The sequence below is a fragment of the Solea senegalensis genome, linkage group LG9 (genome assembly GCF_019176455.1).
Source record: "Solea senegalensis isolate Sse05_10M linkage group LG9, IFAPA_SoseM_1, whole genome shotgun sequence".
In the NCBI taxonomy this organism is placed as follows: domain Eukaryota; kingdom Metazoa; phylum Chordata; class Actinopteri; order Pleuronectiformes; family Soleidae; genus Solea; species Solea senegalensis.
In genome coordinates, this window is record NC_058029.1 from 23,393,327 (window position 1) to 23,413,716 (window position 20,390).

General features: G+C 38.8%; 1 protein-coding gene across 1 annotated transcript in view; it reads right to left on the minus strand.

Annotated features, from left to right (window-relative positions):
* Nucleotides 1-13,669, minus strand: part of LOC122774707 (glutamate receptor ionotropic, kainate 3) — an 80,435-nt gene extending 66,766 nt beyond the window's left edge. The window contains exon 1 of the mRNA XM_044034185.1: nucleotides 13,534-13,669. Within this exon, the coding sequence (XP_043890120.1) occupies nucleotides 13,534-13,669 (136 nt within the window). The remainder of the gene's footprint in view (nucleotides 1-13,533) is intronic.
* Nucleotides 13,670-20,390: the final 6,721 nt, after the last annotated feature.

A 20,390-nucleotide genomic window follows, 5' to 3' on the forward strand; every position in this document is an offset into this window, starting at 1 on the left:
GTGAGCAGAGTGGCAAGTCTAGGAGCCAAGATCATCTCACTATTTATGACTCAAAGCCTTCCCGGATTGCAAGGGAACGTGATGCATAAACCACCCGGAGGAATGTGTCACATAAAAATAAATGAATCCTTCCATTTCATAGGGGAATCTCATTAGAGAACATTAAGTAATCACTGGAGTATATAGTAATTTGACTGTTAAGAGGATAAAATGTGCATTGCTCAGAAACACTTTAACCAATTTAATAAACAAGGGGAAATCTACTCTCCTTCCAAACACATCCTGTGTGGATGATTTAGTTTACCTATTTTTTTTTGTTTTTGGTTCCTGCCGTCAGTAATGTAAAACAAGGGAAAAGCAGTACTTTTTAGCACCACCACAATTGGAATTAAGCGATTGTTATATCATGGAACATTGTTTACAAGTTCCTATTCACCCAACTATGCTGAATGTTCATCATTACTGTCACTGTGAACGCATGGAAATTGGGACGTGTGAAACTGAGACGAGATCTTGTGAATTGTCTTCAAAAGGCTTCAAATTAGCATGCCTATAGACGTGAGCACAAAGGGCTTTAATTAGTCTCCAAGGTTCCGCCACAATATATAAATCAGCCACTAATTGCATCCATTTCCATAATATGTTCTTTGAGTAAATTGTGGATCGGCTGCATTCAAAAGCCAAAGACTGATGGCTGCAAGTGGAGAGAGAGAGCACCAAAACTTTCTTTTTTCCTGTTTATTTGCGTAATGTGAGTAATTGCAAGAGTAGGAGTGCCATTGTCTAAGGGTGGGGACAATGTACATGTATATACAAGCAAGCAGTGTACAGAAGTGTGGTATATAACTCAATATGTAAGTCTGGTAATATTTATGTAAAGTAAAAAAAAAAAAAATATATAATTCCAATAATACTACTGTGACTATGACTACTACCAATAATAATATATGTTTTTTTTGGAATTCGGGCACCATATCTTAGTTGGTGCTGCTCCAGACAGGTTCAGATTTGTAAATGCAACCTTTCTGTCTGTAATCTAACTTCCATTGGTTCAATTTAAGTTCAGAAAATTCAGAAAACCTACGGATATGGAGGGGAACAGATTCCCCAATATAAGTTACGGCAACTTCACCAAGGATACCAATTTTACCATGAAAGAAAAAGGAAAAATCCTCACTAAGATCAATATATATCACAAAGTCCTGGACTGACAGGAAAGTCATAAAATGAATCACCAAGATTGAATGTTAGCGAGGCAGACAGCACTTTTAAATCACTCATATGACTTATTAAGCATTTTCTCCATTCAGTAATATCGAAATATTGGAAATTCTCCAATTATTATTATTATATTTTTTTTTTATCTTGATGCACCCTGATTTTGAATTGCCCCAGTTGTAAGGGCTACAGATAACGTGTTTTGTTTTTCTTTTTTATTTATTATTATTATTATTATTATTATTATTACTTTATTGATGCTATTATGACTTTCAATCAATAAAGATGACAAAAAGTCACTTCAGAAAAAAATACATACCTTAAATATTAGTATTAACAAAAAAAAAAGCCCACGACAAAGAGACTTCTCTCACTGATAAAGCTCATTCAGTGTTATGAGTATGTACCAGCATTGCAGCACAGAGATTGTAAGATGTGTAGATCTAATCACATGAAGCAAAGGCATAAATAAAGCGGAAAAGCCTCAAAATGTAAAGTCAGTTACAAGATCATAGCTGATAGAATATGTCACACACTATACCTGGAGTGTTAAATATTGATATTGGAGCAAAAACACAAGTTCATCAAGATTTAAAACCAGTTCATCTGATCATAATGCAGATTACAAGAGCGAGACATGTAATTATTGAAGCTACTAAATTATATATTAATAAAACATTTGGCCTGCATACAAATGAGAGTTGAGCTGAATTTAATTCGGAGACAGACGCTGTGGGTGCAGAGGGGTCTGCATGGCCTAAAGGATACATGCTGAGGCAAGTCAAGCATGGGATGCAGCACAGAGAGAGCCCCGCATGTTATGTACACGCAAATAATACACAAAGAAGTGGGAAGTGGGGAAATACACAAGCATATACCCAGTCTCTGCTGCAGTGGCAGACTGCCTGTAAGCCATCTTCGCCAATTTGGTTTGAATCATGTTAGAACCACTGCAAGAACGTATTTTTAATCTGCACTGCAATGATACACACTTCAAGGACTGTAATCTGAATTATAGGATGATTATTTGCCAAAAGGAGGCTGAATTAAATGGATAAATCCATTTGGTTCCGTTTACTATTTTAGATCTTTGGTTTGACGACTTTGGCCTGTTATGTCCACAGTGGAATTAGTTTTGATAATGTTAGTGTAATTTACATTAAGTGTATTTCTGCTTTACTATGACAGAGAGATTAAATGTTCAAAATTGACATAATTTTTTTCAATATCAACACAATAAATGTTTAATATATATCAAAATCCTATGTATGCACTGTGAAAACATACAAACATATTTTTTATTCAGCCCTACATAACAGATAATGATTTTCAGATTATCAGAATCCGACAGATGTTAAGGTCAAGGGCATATTCATTCATAACACATTTAAAAACAACCCCTGTTGCATTTCCATTTACTGCAAAATGCAACTGATCACTAAACTGTGATCAGTAATGTTAATGTTTGTTTCTGTTAATGTTTGTTTCTGTTAATGTTTGTTTCTGAAGCCCTAAATGGCCTTGCTCCAGCCTATTTAACTGAAATTTCAACTGTTCACAATCAAGGCATGATTATAATCAGCCCAAGTCAAGATACAAAGAGTGAGGTGACCAAGCCTTTTCAGTTGACACCCCCCAGATTGTGGAATAAGCTTGACCTGGGCCTCTTTAAATCCAAACTTGAAACAAATTTGTTCAGAATGGCTTTTAATACCCAGTAGTGTCGTGACAATATTTATTCTATTTTATTCTTTTATTTTCACTTTTTATTTCTTTGTGTTTTATTTTCATGCTTTGGTTTATGTTTCATGACATGCTTTTATTTTGTAAAGCACTTTGGTCTCCTTTACATTACATTTACCTGCTTAAAAATTGAACTGAGTAACAACATTTCATTTATTTATTTATTTATTCATATGTTTATTTCGGTCATGACATTTAGATCCCTCATCACACATCAGTGTAGTTCACACGATACACATAACTGAAAGGGAAAGGACAATAAGTCATCACATAAAATCAGTAAAAACACAGCAATGGAAAGAACAAATAAAAATAAAGACAAAACAATACGACCCAGTATTACAATATGATGACAGCGTAATGAAGAAAGAATCGGGGTGATGTGATCACATCGTTTCTTCTCTGTCAGTGAGGTACATTTAATTGTTGGAGTCAAATTATACACTTCATTTGACTACATTGTTCTCCTTTGGCATACAGATATTTGGCAACACTGTACACATTTGTGGTGGAAATATCAGTAATCCCTCACACGCACACACATTTTAACACTAACTGAAATATTACCTATAAGCTAAGCTTTTTAACATTCCAACACATGTTCCCAACAAAGTCAGGACCCACTATTTAAAAGCAAAGCAAGGAAATTATTATATCATCACACTTTACAGCTGCGGTGAAACCTACAGCACCATAGCCCTTGTGTGCAAAGTAGCGGCAAGACCAGTGACCTTTGTGTTATGTTCTGCCCGAGCATGAATCTGACCTGACAACCAGTTTCACAAAAACACTGAGTACATGACTTCACTTGACCTTCGAAACCTTACAAACCTTACTTTTCATGGGGTTTAAAAAAAAAATAACTGTGGCCTGACAAAACTGAGATCACTGAAGTCAAAACTAAGTAAATGCAACTGTTAAAAAGTTACATTATTCAGCATTAAATGTCCAAATTTAAATTTAGAGGTATTCTCCATTATGTTATACAGTACGTTCAACTCATTGGAACCAATTCTTTGCTGCCAGAAAACCAGTGCAGGCGTCCAAACAATGACACCAGCTCATTATGCTCTGGGATACATGTGTGATCGCCCACTGCATTTCAGAGTGTTGCTCTTTTGTACTTTCTTTTCACTGGAGGGATTCCCAATCTCCCCGTGAATAGTTCCATGTCTCCCTGGACGTGCAACAGCACTCGGTTTCACAATGACGGCAGCAAACAATGACCAGCACAAAGAACACACACATACGTTTAGCAGTGCAGCCAATTTCTGGGGGAGAAGTTAGCCAATATCGTTTCACGGTAAACGCAGCCCAGGTATCTTTTCCATTTAATCAGTGATAAGTATCACGACATGACAGGAAATGAAGGATGCTAGTTAATTAATGCTGTCTGGTAGCATGATGGCTCATTAGTTCCTCACAGCAAGAAGGTTCTAGGTTTGATCTTAGCTGTGGGTCTTTTCCCCCCTCATGTTGACTTGGGACTTACCCACTGATCTGGTTTTTTCCCCGCAGTCCAAGCACATGCACTTCAGGTGCATCAAAGACTCTAAATTGCCACTGGCTCTTATAGTGGGATTGTATTTGTCTATGTGTTAAAGCAGAGGATCAGTGACCTGTTCACCGTGTTTGCATGTCTTCCTTTTGAAGCTCCAGTAACTCTATAAAATCCTTATTAGGGACACGGGAGAAAAGATTAATTGGTGATTAATTACTCTGGTGACTCTGTAAGCTGCAGAAAGCAGGAGCGCTGCACCAGGGTTGAGTTTCATATCCAGGTTATTAAAATACTAACATTCTGGGATCACAGTGCTGTGTCCTGAGCAGCGTCCATCAAATGAGCGCAAATATTATGCACTTGTTTCATTTGTGACAAATAACTCAAGGCAATCTATTTATCTCTGAAACTCTATTTGTTTTGTTGCGTTTATTGTCCGACTCTCTTTTAAAATGTTCCTCCTTTCTTAGATTTCTCTGCAGCAAAGGAAGTTGACAGGAAGTGTAACAGAGTGCCGGCTCACTCTCTGCACCATGCTGCGATTGGTCAGTGTCTCCTGTGATGCTTCAGATTTAGTTGTGAGGCTGTAACACACTTTACAAATCAGAAAGGTTGCAATGTGCTATTTTTGCTAAACTGTTTAGAGTTTTATATTTTCATCCCGACCTCAACAGGTTTTTTTCATTTTGGTTGTTTCATCTGCTGCAATGTTTAATTCCCCAGGTTTATACAGTGTATGTGTGATTTAGGTGTTTTGAATTCTATAACACACACCACATTATGTGTTGTGACATTTGATTTTTAAAATGCATTGCAAGTCAAATCCCATTTGCAGTACGTCATGTATCCCCGGAATCATTCAGCTCCAGCACTGTGCCTTTAATATCCAAGTATAGAGGAAGAGAAGAGCTATGATGCATGCACAGGAACAATAAGACTCTTACACACATCCAGTCCAATCCATATGGATTAAGTGTGCAATATGTTAATGTGATATACAGTAGAACAATTATAGAAAAATCTCTCAGCAAAAAAATGACTACTGCCTGTGTGAATGACTAATGCGTCTTGAATATATAAGTAACACATCTGCGCTTATGAGTGCCATACTGTAGTAGCATCAAGTCTTACTGATAGCATATGGCTATCATATGCTATCAGTATTCATCATATATGTATAAATAACACAAATTCACTACCTCAGACATCTTACATTTTGATTTGCTCTCAATTATTACACCATATGATTCCACTATACTTGTGTTTACATGGGATTAAAAGTATATTAGGATCATAAGCAGTTTGTTCATGCTGTAAAATGCCGTCTTAGTGTCTTATTGTAATGAGGGTGCTTACATTGCATACATCACAAGCAGTGCACAAGCTAAAGAATGGTGAAGCTTAAAGGATTAAATGGGCCATGTCACAATATGAGTTACATCAGGGACTTTGTACAATGATAATGCATGTAAATGGACAAAATCAGAACAATAAGTCCTTAGATTGTTTCTTCCCCCGCTTCGTTTTTCTTTTTTCAGAATCCCCACAATGTTGCCAACAATAGGAAAGTCACATTTCAAGTTACATCACTTGAGTGATAAAGTCTACGTCTAATCCTTTGGTTGCTTATTTGATTTTTGGTAAAAACTGACGTCAGCACTTGGTAGATGCACAAAAACAGTAAACTAATTTACTTAAACTCATAAACCCAGACTAAGACAGTCTGTCTGATCTTAATATACAGTTTCTCAAACACATGCAGATGGGCTGAAATCCTCTTATAGTGTGCACAAGTGGCATCTGGTATAGATTTGAGAATGTTAACACAAAGAAATGCTATACTTAAAACCTAGTGGGAAATATGAAAAAGAAAAAAACAAAAAGAAAGAAACAAACATGAAACCAGCTGCTGCAAGTTACAGCAATAAACTATGTGACAAGAGAAAATGCTAATTATTGATGGTATTATTGTTACTGTAACAATAATACTGCAATAATGTTGTAATGATCGTATATAGTAATTTCTCAATCTCTTTTCCAATTATTTATTAGAATACAAGGAAAAAATGTAGGAAATATGTATGAAGTATTAAAAAATGAACATTTAAACTTCTACAAGCTTAAATATTAAGTATGTCGTGTGACCGCTACTCAAACCTAAATGGAATGATAATTTGATGCCATTGGAAGAATACATAGCGTGTGTTCCTATTTCATGTCAAAAATGGCTGCAGTGAAAAAGGTCACTTATGTCAGTTTACGTTAGACCAGCTTTGAATCGCATATTCATCTATATTTATGTTCAGTGCACATATTTTCTCGATGCATCTTAATAAAGATAATAAAAAATGAATATGGAAGTCACACACGTTTGCTTACACAACACGACTGAGACTTTTTCCACAGTATCACCATCATTATCCACTGGAAATATCAAGCTGAAACTTGCTGGAATATGGGATGACATAGTGTATGTTTTGCCCACATGTGTATTATGATGCTCATTCATATACAGAGTATTGTCTAGCCTCAGTAACTTTATCTTTCTCTCTCTTTCACACACACACACACACACACACACACACAGACCCAGTGATGTGTCTGCTAAGCTGACTTCCATTCATCACTCAGACTGACTCATTCATGTCTTAATGATTTATGTATTTACCATAACATTGTAACCACCAAATGATTGTCTCATTATTGTTGCGATCCATTTTGTAGAAAGACACTTGTGTATCTAGTAACAGAATCCCCATAAGTCTTCAGGAATCTAAGGTACACATATTTGCATCACTGCTATGGAGACAATGTCTTCGTGTGAAGTCTTGAACGCTCAAATATGACAAACTTGACGTGTCACCGAAAACAGCTACTCTTCAAAATCTTTGACACCAACGTTTTAGGTGTCACAACATTGCACAGACAAATGCATAGTTGTGTACACAGCCTAATATATTATCATATAAATTGAATTTGGTCCATAATGAGAAAGGATGTTTTAATTATGTTATTTCTCCCTCTAACTCACTGTCCACATTGAATCTCCACCGAGCTCCATCACAGCTGAGAGGCATTCTTATTTATTTGATACGATTAGTAGCGCACTTGCAGCCCTATAATGTTGTGATATCTCCTCTGTCAGTGGACTGTCAGGTAACAACACATTTGTAAAATCTAATTTTATGCTCAAGTGGTTCTGCTTCTGCAATTTATCGCAGCTATCGCTCACCCCCGCTCCCCTGCTCGCTCTCCCTCTCCGGTCCCCACCCTCTCTTCCCAGCTTAGTGAGGTGTTTTGATCTCATTATCATTCCCAAACATTCACACCAGATAATCTGCCAGGACGGGAGCTTGTTCCCTGCACTGTGCAGGGCATCCCGGTCATGAATTTGGGTGTTTGGGCGTGCTTGCAATGAAAAACCTTTTCCCCCCGCAAATTAGAGGTAATCTGTGTATTTTTATCGCTGTGTGCTATAAAAAACATTGCCGTGTCAATGGGTCACTTCCTGGTTTTTAATAAGCCAGCCTGAATATTTCTGGTCAACTGTCAGTCAAAGATGCAGAGATGTTCTGCAGTCTGTGTCTGCTGAAGTAACCCAGAGTATTTGGCGATGAATTATCAAATGTATTCATCATTCATCATTCAGCTGTGCACAGAGGGATGCAGCAGTGCTCTGCTGTTGTACTGTACGCTCACAAAACTGAAATGAAATACATTTTTCCTTTTAGGCCATATTGAATCCATCATTGATAACTACTAAAAGATGATTTAAGCGTTTTTGATTGATATAGAAAGTTGTAATCACTAATGCTATTTAGGGTTGCCAACTTCCTGATAAGAAAATAAGGAACGGGGGAATAAAATACATTCTCTACTCAGTTATACTGTTGATACTGTACATCGGATGGCCTTACTTATTTACTACCTCTATAGGACCTTTTTTGGCATAAACACTGACCTTCTTGGGACCAGTAGTCCTCATGGAGACCAAAACCAGGTCATAATGAGGCAGAAAAGTTTAAGGTAAAGCTTTGAATTGTGGTTATGTTAGGTGATGATATCGCTTTGTTTAGACTGTCCAAATGCATTGTCCTGTGTGCAGGTGGATGGGGGAGGAACAGAATCTTTGAAGGAACACCATGTCATGTATTATTTGTACATAGGCCTACTAGACTTTTTTTTTTTTTTTCAACATCATGTTGTATGAGAACCCAGAGAGGACACCAAATTGATTAGCCAAACACAGCAGTGTGACTCAGGTGCCCTTTTCGAAAACTCAGATCCTTTCCAGAAGCAGTGCACAATGCACAGTGAACCTGCTTTAGACAATCCTGTACCACAATGCACAATACAAACAGCCACCTCCGCTGTCTGTGGCCTATTGTTGTCATGGACATAAAACCCACTCCGTGCCAAATCCTCACCCTAAAGCGCCAATGCAATCAAACACAGTGCCAGGAAAATGGTGTGCGAGACAATGGTAACTAACACCAGGTGGATGCAGGCTGTGTATGTGCCAAGCTTGCTGTGTCCATCACCTTCCCTCCCCCATCTATCTCCTCACCCACTGCCACCTCTCTTTGTCCACATATGGTGGCAGAGAATTATGCAGACCTGCAGCCTTGGCACTTAGTCACCGCAGGACACAAAGGTGTCCAGCAGCAGGAGAACAGCTCCGCACTGTGCAGGAACAAAAGCTTTAGATGGTGCATCCTCAATATTAATGTGCATTTGTGTGTATATGTGTTAGAAAAGTAGACTTACATACCCCAAAATACCTACAACATCCACTTAAATATCATAGCGTTGGCAACTTTTGCCAACAAGCAATTTTATCATGACCCCAAATTAGCTTCCTCACCAGCTGGATATTGCCTCCTCCTCTTTCTTTTGGTTTAAAAATATAGTGCTAGACACTCTGCTATGTCCAGTTTTTGTCTCGTTTAATGGAAAAAAAAGAGTTTCTAAATGCTCCAGTACCAAAGTATGCACATTAAGAATTGTAAAAAGAAAATTACAACATAATACATTCAGTTTAAATCATGTCACATCAAATTAGCTAATGTAATTAAAGGGATAGCTTAGTTTTTTTTTGATTTACCTTGGTATGAAGGTGATTTACATAGACAACATTCAGCACACTGCCTGTTTGAAGAGTGACACATCAACATTTTTGATATGAAGAGGAACAGCAGAGAATATATGACAATATTTTTAAAAAAATGCCCAAAGGTAGTAAGGACACCAACTGTGGTTAAACACAAACTAACAAAATAACTTCTGAGGAAGACACCATCTGAAGGACTATCTGAGGAAAAAAAAAAAAAACCATCCAAATGACATGCTATATTTTGAATAGCACATTTTCAGTGGTAATATGATTATACAATAACACTTTTCTGAGCTCAATACTCAATTCACTACCTTGAATTCTCATTGATACAGAACACTCCAGTACAGTCTTTTACCACATTAAAGTGAGCTATTAACAAGTCATTTGTGCTGATGCGGCACAGCAAGTCATCTTTCATCTGGAAGGTTGAGGGTTCGATTTCTACCTCCGCTAGTCAACATGTTGTTTGATGTATCCCTGGGCAATGTGCCTGCAGTGTGTGAATGGGTAATCGGAAGGAAAGAAAACCACAGCACACAGATGCACAGTATGAATGTGTGAGTGTATGGCAAAAATTGAGTGTAAAGTAGCTTTGAGTGGACATCACGACAAGAAAAGTGCTACATAAATACCGTTTACCATTCAGCTTTTCCACTACTTTTACATAAATCATTTTACAATATAGCATATACACCCCCACTTCAAAAACCCAAACTATCCCTTTAACCTCTTATACCTGGGTAATATGATTTCACACAGTTTTGTGTGTACCCACAAAATGAAATTGAAAACTGAAATTCAACAACACACATTATGGTTCAGCTTTTAATGGAAATGAACATATAAATACTTTGCAGTTGTGTTCACGGCAAAAGTGATGTTGCAGAGAAAATTCTGTCATTTTTGCCGAAAAACCATCAGCAAACAACACAACAGCACAAAGTGAAAGTGACATGTTCTTTTCTCCCAGGCTGCCGCTTCAAAGACAGAGTCTACTGTATGATTGTATGTGAGTGAGTGGGCTTTTTCTACCATGCGAGCAGAACACAAGCGTTTGTCTGAGAATTGCAGCTGCTACTGCTGCAGCGGAGCAAGGCAGTGTCGGCCCTGGACAACAGCACAGTGTGGAAAAAACACAACACCCTCCTTTGTTTCCAGGAGGCCGCTGTGTTAGCACAGCAGTGGTTTTATTTTCACTATCTTCCGCGAGCAAGTCCAGTGTCTCTTATTCTCATTGTCTGACGTTTCAATCAGGTGATACGAGAATAGCCCATGAGTGAAATATGAGGAGAGTAACTTTTACTTTTAAGTCTTTTCAAATTCCACTGAATTGCATTTTATGTGAGAATCAATATTAAGTGATGAGTGTCAGTAAAACAGCAACACTGAAGGCCAAGTGTAAACGCCTTCAATACCCTCAAGGCCCTCCACATACACTTTTATGTTCACATTCTTTGTGTGGTGGTCATTTGGGGGCTTGAGGCTGTCATTTTCATTAGGAGCTCTTTGAAGGGGACCTTTTAATTTTTACGGTCGCAAACCTGCTGCCGAACCAATTGACTCACCCCGTGGAGTTAAAGCACCACACGTTGGATTTAAAGTCTCTAAAACGAACAGCGAGGCAGCGACGCTGGATCGCAAAAGTGGTGGAGTGCAATTGAGATTGATTTTAACAACTGAGGGTGCAATTAATATCAAGGTCCGTGTTTACTGCGGCAAGTAGCTTCAAAGTCCGTACTAAAATGGAGAGGCATTGTTTAATCTCAGCCACATTATTGCCATGCAGTTTCGACAGGCACGTAGTTGCTTTATGCTTAACATAATTAGAACAAGAGTTTGACTTCAGCGTCATATATAACTCTTTGACAGAGCCATTACTTCTGCCCCCCACCCTGTAGAAATGAGTGAATTTCGCCAGAGGCATTATGAAACTAGGATGTTTTGTCTTTTATAAAAAGCAGTAAACATCACTGACAGACAGGAAGTAAAGCACTGCAATCCATTTAATAACAGATTCTCCAGGCAGCTCGGTATTTATAATTCATTTGATGGCTGAAACAATTAATCAGTTTTTAATCGATTACTGTTTTTTGGTTTGAGGAAGAGTCATCACAGATATCATGCTGATATCCAAAATTTAGGACAATAAATTGTCACAATATAGATAATATTAATATATATATATAATAATAGAATATATAATATTGATATATTGTCCATCCCTGTGTAATACAACCATATTAATGCTATTTATTTTGTTGCGTATAGTTACATTTGCCAAAACACTGCAAATCCATTAAAAATCCATAATCCTTCCTCTTTACCGTCTCTGCTATAACTTTCCGGAGCAAGCCCTCTATGAAACAAAAGTAAGGAGGGGAATATTTGATATTTTTTTTCATTTGAGTCCATTTGTCACTTCTTCCATTTGTCACATTTGCCATTCACGGTGTGTTCTGTTACTCTCCCTGTTAAACACAAAAACACAGGGGACACGCGGCTCCCCAGGGTCCTCAAAACCAGGTCCTTTGTCATTGTTTTGATTGAGAGAGCCCCTCTAGTGGCAGAAATGACTGCACATTCAAATATAATGCTAACATTTTTGTTATCGAGGCTAACAAAGACCCTCGAGCAGAGTGAGTGAAAGAGGTCCGAATAGTCACCCTGTTTCTCAAAGTCATTGCAGGCGAGGCTAAATATAAATCTGCCCCACTTATTATTGGACGGACCACACATGCAAAGTTAATGTAGACAAATGAAGGGGAGGTGCAGGTGACATCATATGGGACACCTCTGGCTACTTTCTGGGACAGGAGGCACTCAATTGGAAATTAACTTCACCGTGTCCGCGACAACTTTCTCATCCCCTGGAACAAGACCAATCGCAGTGCATCAGAATTGAAATCCCCGGGGCGGTCGGTTTTATCCACACTCCCCAACTTTGCGGGTGGTATATAAGGAGGAGGAGGAGGAGGAGGGAGATTATTCCCCTCAGGTTGTGTGTAGTAGTAGAGAGCCACTCATGAGGATTAGCAGAGAGCAATGACTGTGAAAGAGCAGTCAACTGAGGGACATTAACTGATAACTTCTGAGTGAAAATCTGCATTTCTTAGCATCTAAATTTGAGTCGCTGCAGGTCGACTCTCCTCATTTTAACACATTTGAGTGAAAAGTACAAGCAACAAGCACATTCCCTTGCAGGTGTACATATTGATTCCAGGTAGCGCTCAAGCACCTGCCGTTTTGCCCTCTGACCAGTTTAAGGTGTTCCTTTGAAATCATTGTCATTCATTTATTTTTTCAAATTTGATGCTTTATTTATTACGTGTCCCATACTGAATCATTACGCATCTGCACGATTGCATGATTCTTGAAATTGAGATGTTTCTTAGTTCAAGATTTGCCACACTAACAATCACCCGAGCCCCTGTCTCCTAAAATGCCACTGCACATTCCTGCATGTGTAAATCAACATGTTTGACTCTACTCTACGGCACGATTTAGGTCGTGTTTCCATGACAATATAGCAGTCACTGGACTGAAAATACAGCGGCAGGATTTGTGATGCCGATAAATATACCAGACTCCCTGGTTAAGTATTGAGATTTTAGACATTTCCCTGGTAATTGTTGGAGATTAACCCAAGTCTTTTTAACTGATCTACAGTTCGGCATTGTTCGGCTTGATTCTTGTAGAGTTTGGATTTTTCATTTGATAGCTACGCATTTGTGCATGCACACACACAACGTGGTTTCATTCATACTGAAATTAAGGTGTGCTCCTCAGTCTTGCATGATGTGTTCCATGCAGGACTGATGCAGTCTCTTCTGTTCCAGTCGTGGCAATTTTGACCCCCCCCGTTTGTATGTCCTTCGAACAATGGGTTGTACAGGGGTTGGCGCACAAAAGGGTGAATAATGACATTTACAGTATATCACATGGCACCATAGCAGACCTCCGCTGATGATCAAGGCCTCAATGAGAACGGTCATAGCAGGATCAGTCAATTTCATCTTCCCAATACACATGAGCTGAGTGCTGTCCATAGAGCTCACCCACAACTTTGCTTCATATCCTCCATTTCTGAGCATGTCCATATAAACAGTAAGCTACATCAGGCAGATGAACAGGGACTACTTTCTTTTTTCGATCAGCCTACGATTTCCAGACATGCCATTGTTGTCCTCAGGATAATAAAACAGAATACGACAAGACACTTGTCTGAGAAAACTGTTGTGTGCACACTGTGTTCTGAAGGAGAATCATTTATTCTCAGTGTGGAGAACAAAATGCGCCGGAGATTATATTTGAGTTCTATTTCAAACATGGTTTGACTATTGTAGGTTTATAATAAAAGCAGCCTGTTTTATCACAGAGCACAAGCATTATTCCTATGCACTTTTGCACCGTCTTTTCAAAGCCGATTAGAGCACAGAGAAGGAGGCAGAAAAAGCAGGATATTTACATTTCAGGACCATGTGAAGTGAATTTTAATTTGGCTGCTAGCATTTAAAACACCGGCTTCCTGGCTGTTTCACACATGAGTGCTTAATGGCTTCGTTAACATCCTGAGGGACTTTCCTCATTACCTGATCTGGTCAGCCCTGACAGGTGCAACGAGTCTCATCACTGATCTGTGTTCATAGTGCCAAGTTCCCTCGCGCAGTTGATTGCAGTGAATCACAATCAAAGAAACACGTGTGAGTCAAAAAGCCAAAGCACAAAAAAGCAACGCCAGTCTATGGCACAGGGGAAAAAAAATTCTAATGAGATCAGTGCCCTTGACAAAAATTTACTGCCCAAAGTTAAATCTAGTCTAAATTATTCCTGCATTGCCTCTCTGAGAATCTTTGGACACAGACCAAGAACACCATTAGGCCATTTTAAACAAACCCATTAAGTATGTGTTTCATTACACAGGCACTGATAAAGTCCTGAGGCAATGCTGTAGAAATATTCTTAAGATTTTTATATTTTCTCTATTAAATTCACCAAATCTATCAGATTATACTTGTCACATCCCATCAGATCTCTACTTCACACACACACACACACACATGAAATTTCCCTTACACTGTGCATTTCTCAATATTCTCTTATTCCACTTCACTTACCAGATTTCCATCCTGAAGGGCAATGAATTTACCTTTTAATTAAGAACATATTTTTGCCACGAAAACACAAATTCATTCATGAGATTTGCAGTTTTTTTTTTTTTTTTTTTTTTTATGTCACAAATCATCCTAGTAAGTGAATAATTTGTAAATTTAAAACTCTTCCCTTCAAACCTGTCTCTGTGTCGGGTCATTCACATGAGAGACACATAACGTCTAAACCTCTTTCTCTACTCATGTGAAACCTGACTTGACAAAATGTGATTTGAAGGTGACTTGAAAGAGTCGAAGACATCCTAACAACAGTAACTTGTTTTCTCACCTCGCTCGCTCCACCCTCGCCTTCAGAGTGATGGTCACACACACTGCACAGCATAAATTGTCTCCACTGTTTGCTTTGATCCCTGACATGGAACATGGCTCCCCTGCCAAAGTAGCTCCGTGTGGAGTACTGACAATCAGCCGACACTTTGTTGTCGGACGACCACGTAACACGTGTGCACCTTGTGAATTGCCTATACAACAGGCTGTGCATCATGTCTGATCGCCCACCTGAAAAACACAGTGGAAACACTCGCCTGTCTGAAGTATGATAATGATTTCTGCTTCAGACACCTTTCACACATGAGCTGGTACAGTAGCACAGACCATATGAGAAATGTTGGAATGGCAAGGCTAAATCCCTTTTTGCTTTAAAATCAAAGGAAAATGGTAGAAAGGTTTAATGTGCATATAGATGAGCTGAAAACGTTGCTCATGCCACCATTTGTTTGAACTTATTTTAACAGATGAGCAAAAATATTGGCTATGACTCACAGGTAATTCTTGCTGCCCAGATTTTACGCTTTATTTTGACCATTTAAACATTGGTTGGATGCCGGTGGTGTTTTACAGCCAATGCCATTCCTTATTTTTGTTTTACTGCCTCCTCTTTATTCTTTATTTCTTCCTTTTTCTCTCCTTTTCAAAGCCCCCATTGCTCATTTCCATTTTCTTGTTTGTCAGACCGTTTCTCCTGCCCAGTCCTGCCTCAGCACGAGAGAATTTCTCTTTAACTCTTATCTGCTGTATTGCCACCTCTTGCTTAATTGCTTTAATTGAACAACATAATTGTTTTAACATGAACTGCCTCTATTAGTTTTAGCCTTGGGTTACTCTTATGCAATTTGCCTTCATTGACAAAAATATGAAAAGTCCAGACTCGGTAGAGGGGAATCAAAGCAATATTGATGGTGAGGAATGTGTGCCAATATAAGACATACATTGACCAAGTTGGACAAATGCAACAGTTAAACATTTCCAAAGGAAGAACGATTACTTAAATCCACAGACAACTTAGAGACCAGACATATAAAGGCCACACCACAAGAGGCAAACCGTTCATCGGCAAAAAAAAGAGATTAGGTGCAAAATCACAGAGGACATTTTGTTGACTGAAGAGACCAAGAGAAAAACCTGTGATGGAAAAGTGAAGTCTGTGCATGATCCAGGACATGCAAGCTCATCAGAGAAGGTGAGCTGGACGAATGTGGAATGTGCTTCCTAATATTTATTGATGATGGAACTCGTGATTCAGACATGTGTGTGCAGTAGTGGTCGACTAATATGCCTGACCAACGTTGATCCAAACAGCCAATGACTGATATATGATGCCGATCTTTTTATCCTCCGTCAGATAAAATATGGCCTGTTTCTCCAATCGTTTGGAAGTTTGTGCCTGCACTGCAGTGTACCTATATAAAGTATATAGTAATGGCATGGACTAAATATAAAATAAGGAAAAATAAACTTATGGGTAAAAAATAAAATTCTAATGCACTTAGCAGCATTTGCCAAGTTTCTGAGAACAAAATTGGCCAATGTTGATTACTAAAAATGGCAAATAATATGGTGGTCCACTTCCATGGAATTTAAATAAAAGCATCACAAGGCCATAAAAGGTATAAAGCCTCATCCCACCAGGAGTGCAAAGTGATGTATGCTCCTGGAGCTGTTGGCATTTTCCTCTGCCAAAAGGAAATGGCAAGAAATCTCCAATGAAGTAAAGAATGATGGAAGCAAATCCATACCTCATGCTAACCATACCTTCTTGTGTTGTTATGTCTCTGTGCTTTTATCTGGTAGGCATAATGCTAGTGATGGGCTGTTGAGAAGGAGCACAACATCCTGTCATAACACAACAGTATTTTGGCTGCTTAGCATTTGTGGCAATACACAGTAGGGGCATTATGGGAGCGGATTATTTATTTTGAATGAGAGGCAATTCAACACCTTGGGTCCAAGGGGAGAAGCTAAAATGTGTTCCTGGCGCAAAACAAGCAACCGAGTAGAGACTTGAGAAATCAAGGTGCTGAAATGAACAGAAAACAACAAAGCCGACAAAGTCCGAAAACCTCAGCACTGACAAGTTCATTACCCGCTGAAACCACCTGGATGAAAGCTTTTCTTATGAGGCTTTTACTAATAAAGGCTTTCAAAACTAACTGCACACACTGCGATTTCCCGTCTGCCTGCCACTATGCTGGTGGCAAAGTGTCAAATCAAGGTCATGCATTTAATCCTGCATTTCACAATTTCCCTCTTAAGCTTTTCCTTCACTGCTGGTATACATCAAACCATGTATTTTTTCCTTTTTCTTTTTCCATTATTCAGCCGCAGAGACTGCAGCTTGTCCAGTTCATACAACATACAAAATATTTTTACGATTAGACACGTTACAGAGAATCAGACATATATTACTGCTCCTGAGCAGCAGGATGAGGTTAACACAAATCTATATCAATATACAAAACACATGCATGTGCACCTACACCGGAAGGCACACAAGGAACAGATAGCTTGGGAAATACCACAGTGGGAGCTACTGATCCCAAAGGATTGCATTTATAGCCAATATGCAACACCACATACATTTTGTGTAATGTGGCTATGTAGGATTTTTGGAGCATATTGTTTCCCAATTGTTCCCAATTAGGAGAGAGCCACCATTTTGTGCAGCTGTTCCAACTGTTCCCAGCTCAAAATCTCCAGACTTTTCTTGACGATGGTAGTGTTATCACCTTTTGCTCTTTCTCTCACAACCAATCAGATGGGGCAGCAGAACCCATCACCCTGGTAACCCAAGAAAATGGAGCAGCTTGCTCTGGCCGTGTCTTCATGATATGTCAGACACAAACTGTTACAGCAGAGTGAGAAAAAGGCTGTTTGTGGGGGCACATATGCCAACAATGACTGTTGATGGTGACTGTTGTGCTTTTGTTTTGTTGTCATGGACACAAATTCCACACAGGGCTTTTTTGATGAAGGGGTGAAATGCTTCCCAGCACTGTACCAGCATATATGCAGTGACAACAAACACTCAACAGCTACTTTTTAGGTATTATGTAATTCTAATAAAGTGTCCTGTGTGGTCTTCTGCTGCAAGCTGCTGTGGTGAATCTGCTCAAGGTTCAATGTGTTATGCATCCAGAGATGGTCTTCTGAATTCTCACCCAGAGAACCGAAGCACTGACTGGATATTTTCCCTTTTGCAGACCATTCTCTGTAAACCATAGAGATGGCTGTGAGTGAAAAACCCCAGCAGCAGTTTCTGAAATGCTCAGACCAGCCCATCTGGCACCAACAACCATGCCACATTAAAAGTCACTTAAATCACATTTATTTCCCAGGCTGTTGCTTGGTTGCTGCCATATCATTGGCTGATTAGATATGTACATTACGAAGCAGTCAATGACATGTACCTAATAAAGTGGCTGGTCACAATGTACCTTCCCTACCTTCATGTCCAATAACTAACTCAGCGTACGTTTCATAAAACCCATTGTGGCTCATTAAAAATAGCCAATAAAAACTTCAGGAAGATAAGGGTTGCACTGTTAGAGGGTGGTGAATTCTGCTGCTGCAAGTTTATTGTGGACACCTTTGGAAATCCTGTTGTTAAACCTCCAATTGAGACACAGAAGAATGCCATTGTTTTCTTAGGCTTATCTAACAATATAATAGAGCCACGTATGAGGAGGCTACTACTAAATCCACCTTGCCATCTCAAGGGTGCTTGTGGGATCAAGAGACCAAAGCAAGCGTGGCGCCTGGTCTAAAGGAGAGCTAACAGTGTGACTTAGCATCTAACAGCTGAGATAGACTTCTTTAAGTATACTTTCACAGAGCACTGGTTTAGTAACAGTCACTTTAACTGCTGTACTTGAAATGTGAAAACTTAGACACTGCAAGGCAAGTGAATGGACACATTCAAGGACCCGTATTGTTAATCAAAGCAGATGGACTTGAAGAAACTACATATTTGAACTGCTCTGTTATAGTTTTGGATGTAGGGTGTGAAATAGTGTAGGCAAAAACAAGAGTGCAGCTGCATACATTTTGTGCATCACTGAAACCGGATCCCGAACATTAGGACAGCCTCCGTGTCGACTTTTAAAGGACGTTTGCATGTGACGCGTGATGCTTCAGGCACTGTCGTAATCCGTTAACAGACTTAATTAAAAAGGATGAGCAGCGATGCAATCACGATTCGGTCGAGTGCCGCGCTGACGTCCACTGTATGTTTACACAACCTGGATTCAAATGGGGATAGTCAGTCAAAATCAAGTCATCACTTGGTAATGCCCTTGTGGAATGTGAAGCGCGCCACCAATGACTCATGAAATGTGTTACTCTGATCACAGGTTACATTCACATCATCAATCCTCAAGATTCATTTGACTTGGGAGATGAGTTATTCAATAATTCATCATGTAATATTTGCCTGCAAATTAAACCTTATTCATTGTGACAAGGAGAATGAAATGATTGCTTACCAGGTGAATTGGACATAATTATTCTTATTTTGAGCTGTCGTCTGCTGTAAAGGATCTACAGGCTTTGTCGAGGTTCTGCCAGGTGCTGTTGTTAAGACAAAGAACCAAGTCTGGATGTATTTTCCCAGAAGATAAAAACAGCTAAGTTTAGAGCAGAGCACAAGAAAATGATACATGTGCTTTAGATGTTGTTCTATCTCCCTGGGAGATTTATGATTGGTATGATGCACAGTGTTGTAAATCCAGGTTTTTTCCACATGTGCCCTGATAAAATCTAACGTTACAATGTTTTTTTTGGAAAAGTTTGTGTAACTTAAAGCGAGCATACACACTGAGAACAGTTTTACTTTTTTCTTCTTCAAACCTTAAAGCAGGGATTCTCGAAATATGGGCTGAAGGAATACTGCAGCTGCGTGGTGAGAGGTCATGAAAATAAACAAATAGAAAGTAGGGATGTGCATCTCTATCTTAGAAGACAATTTGGTATTATCTAGATGCATGGGCTGTTATAATTTTAAGGGGAGATATATTTTTTTTATCATGGAGTGACACAATTTATTGTAATTTGATATATTCAGCCAAATAATTTGGACTTGAGAAGAAAGGTAACACAACAGGGAATGGAATTTCCTGACTGGGTCAAATAGTTCTTCATGCATTCCGATTGATACCCTGGTATGAGTATCTGAGTGTATTTATAACTTTTACTGTATACCAGATCACCTAGTCTAATAGATTTTTTTAAAGATTTGAATTGCTTAGATTTGAATTAAGCAACAAAAAACTATATATGTACTAATAATATGTACATTTAAACATCTAATATGTATGTTTATGTTTTGCTCTGTTGCATTAATGGAAACACTTTTTTTTGTACATTTGAT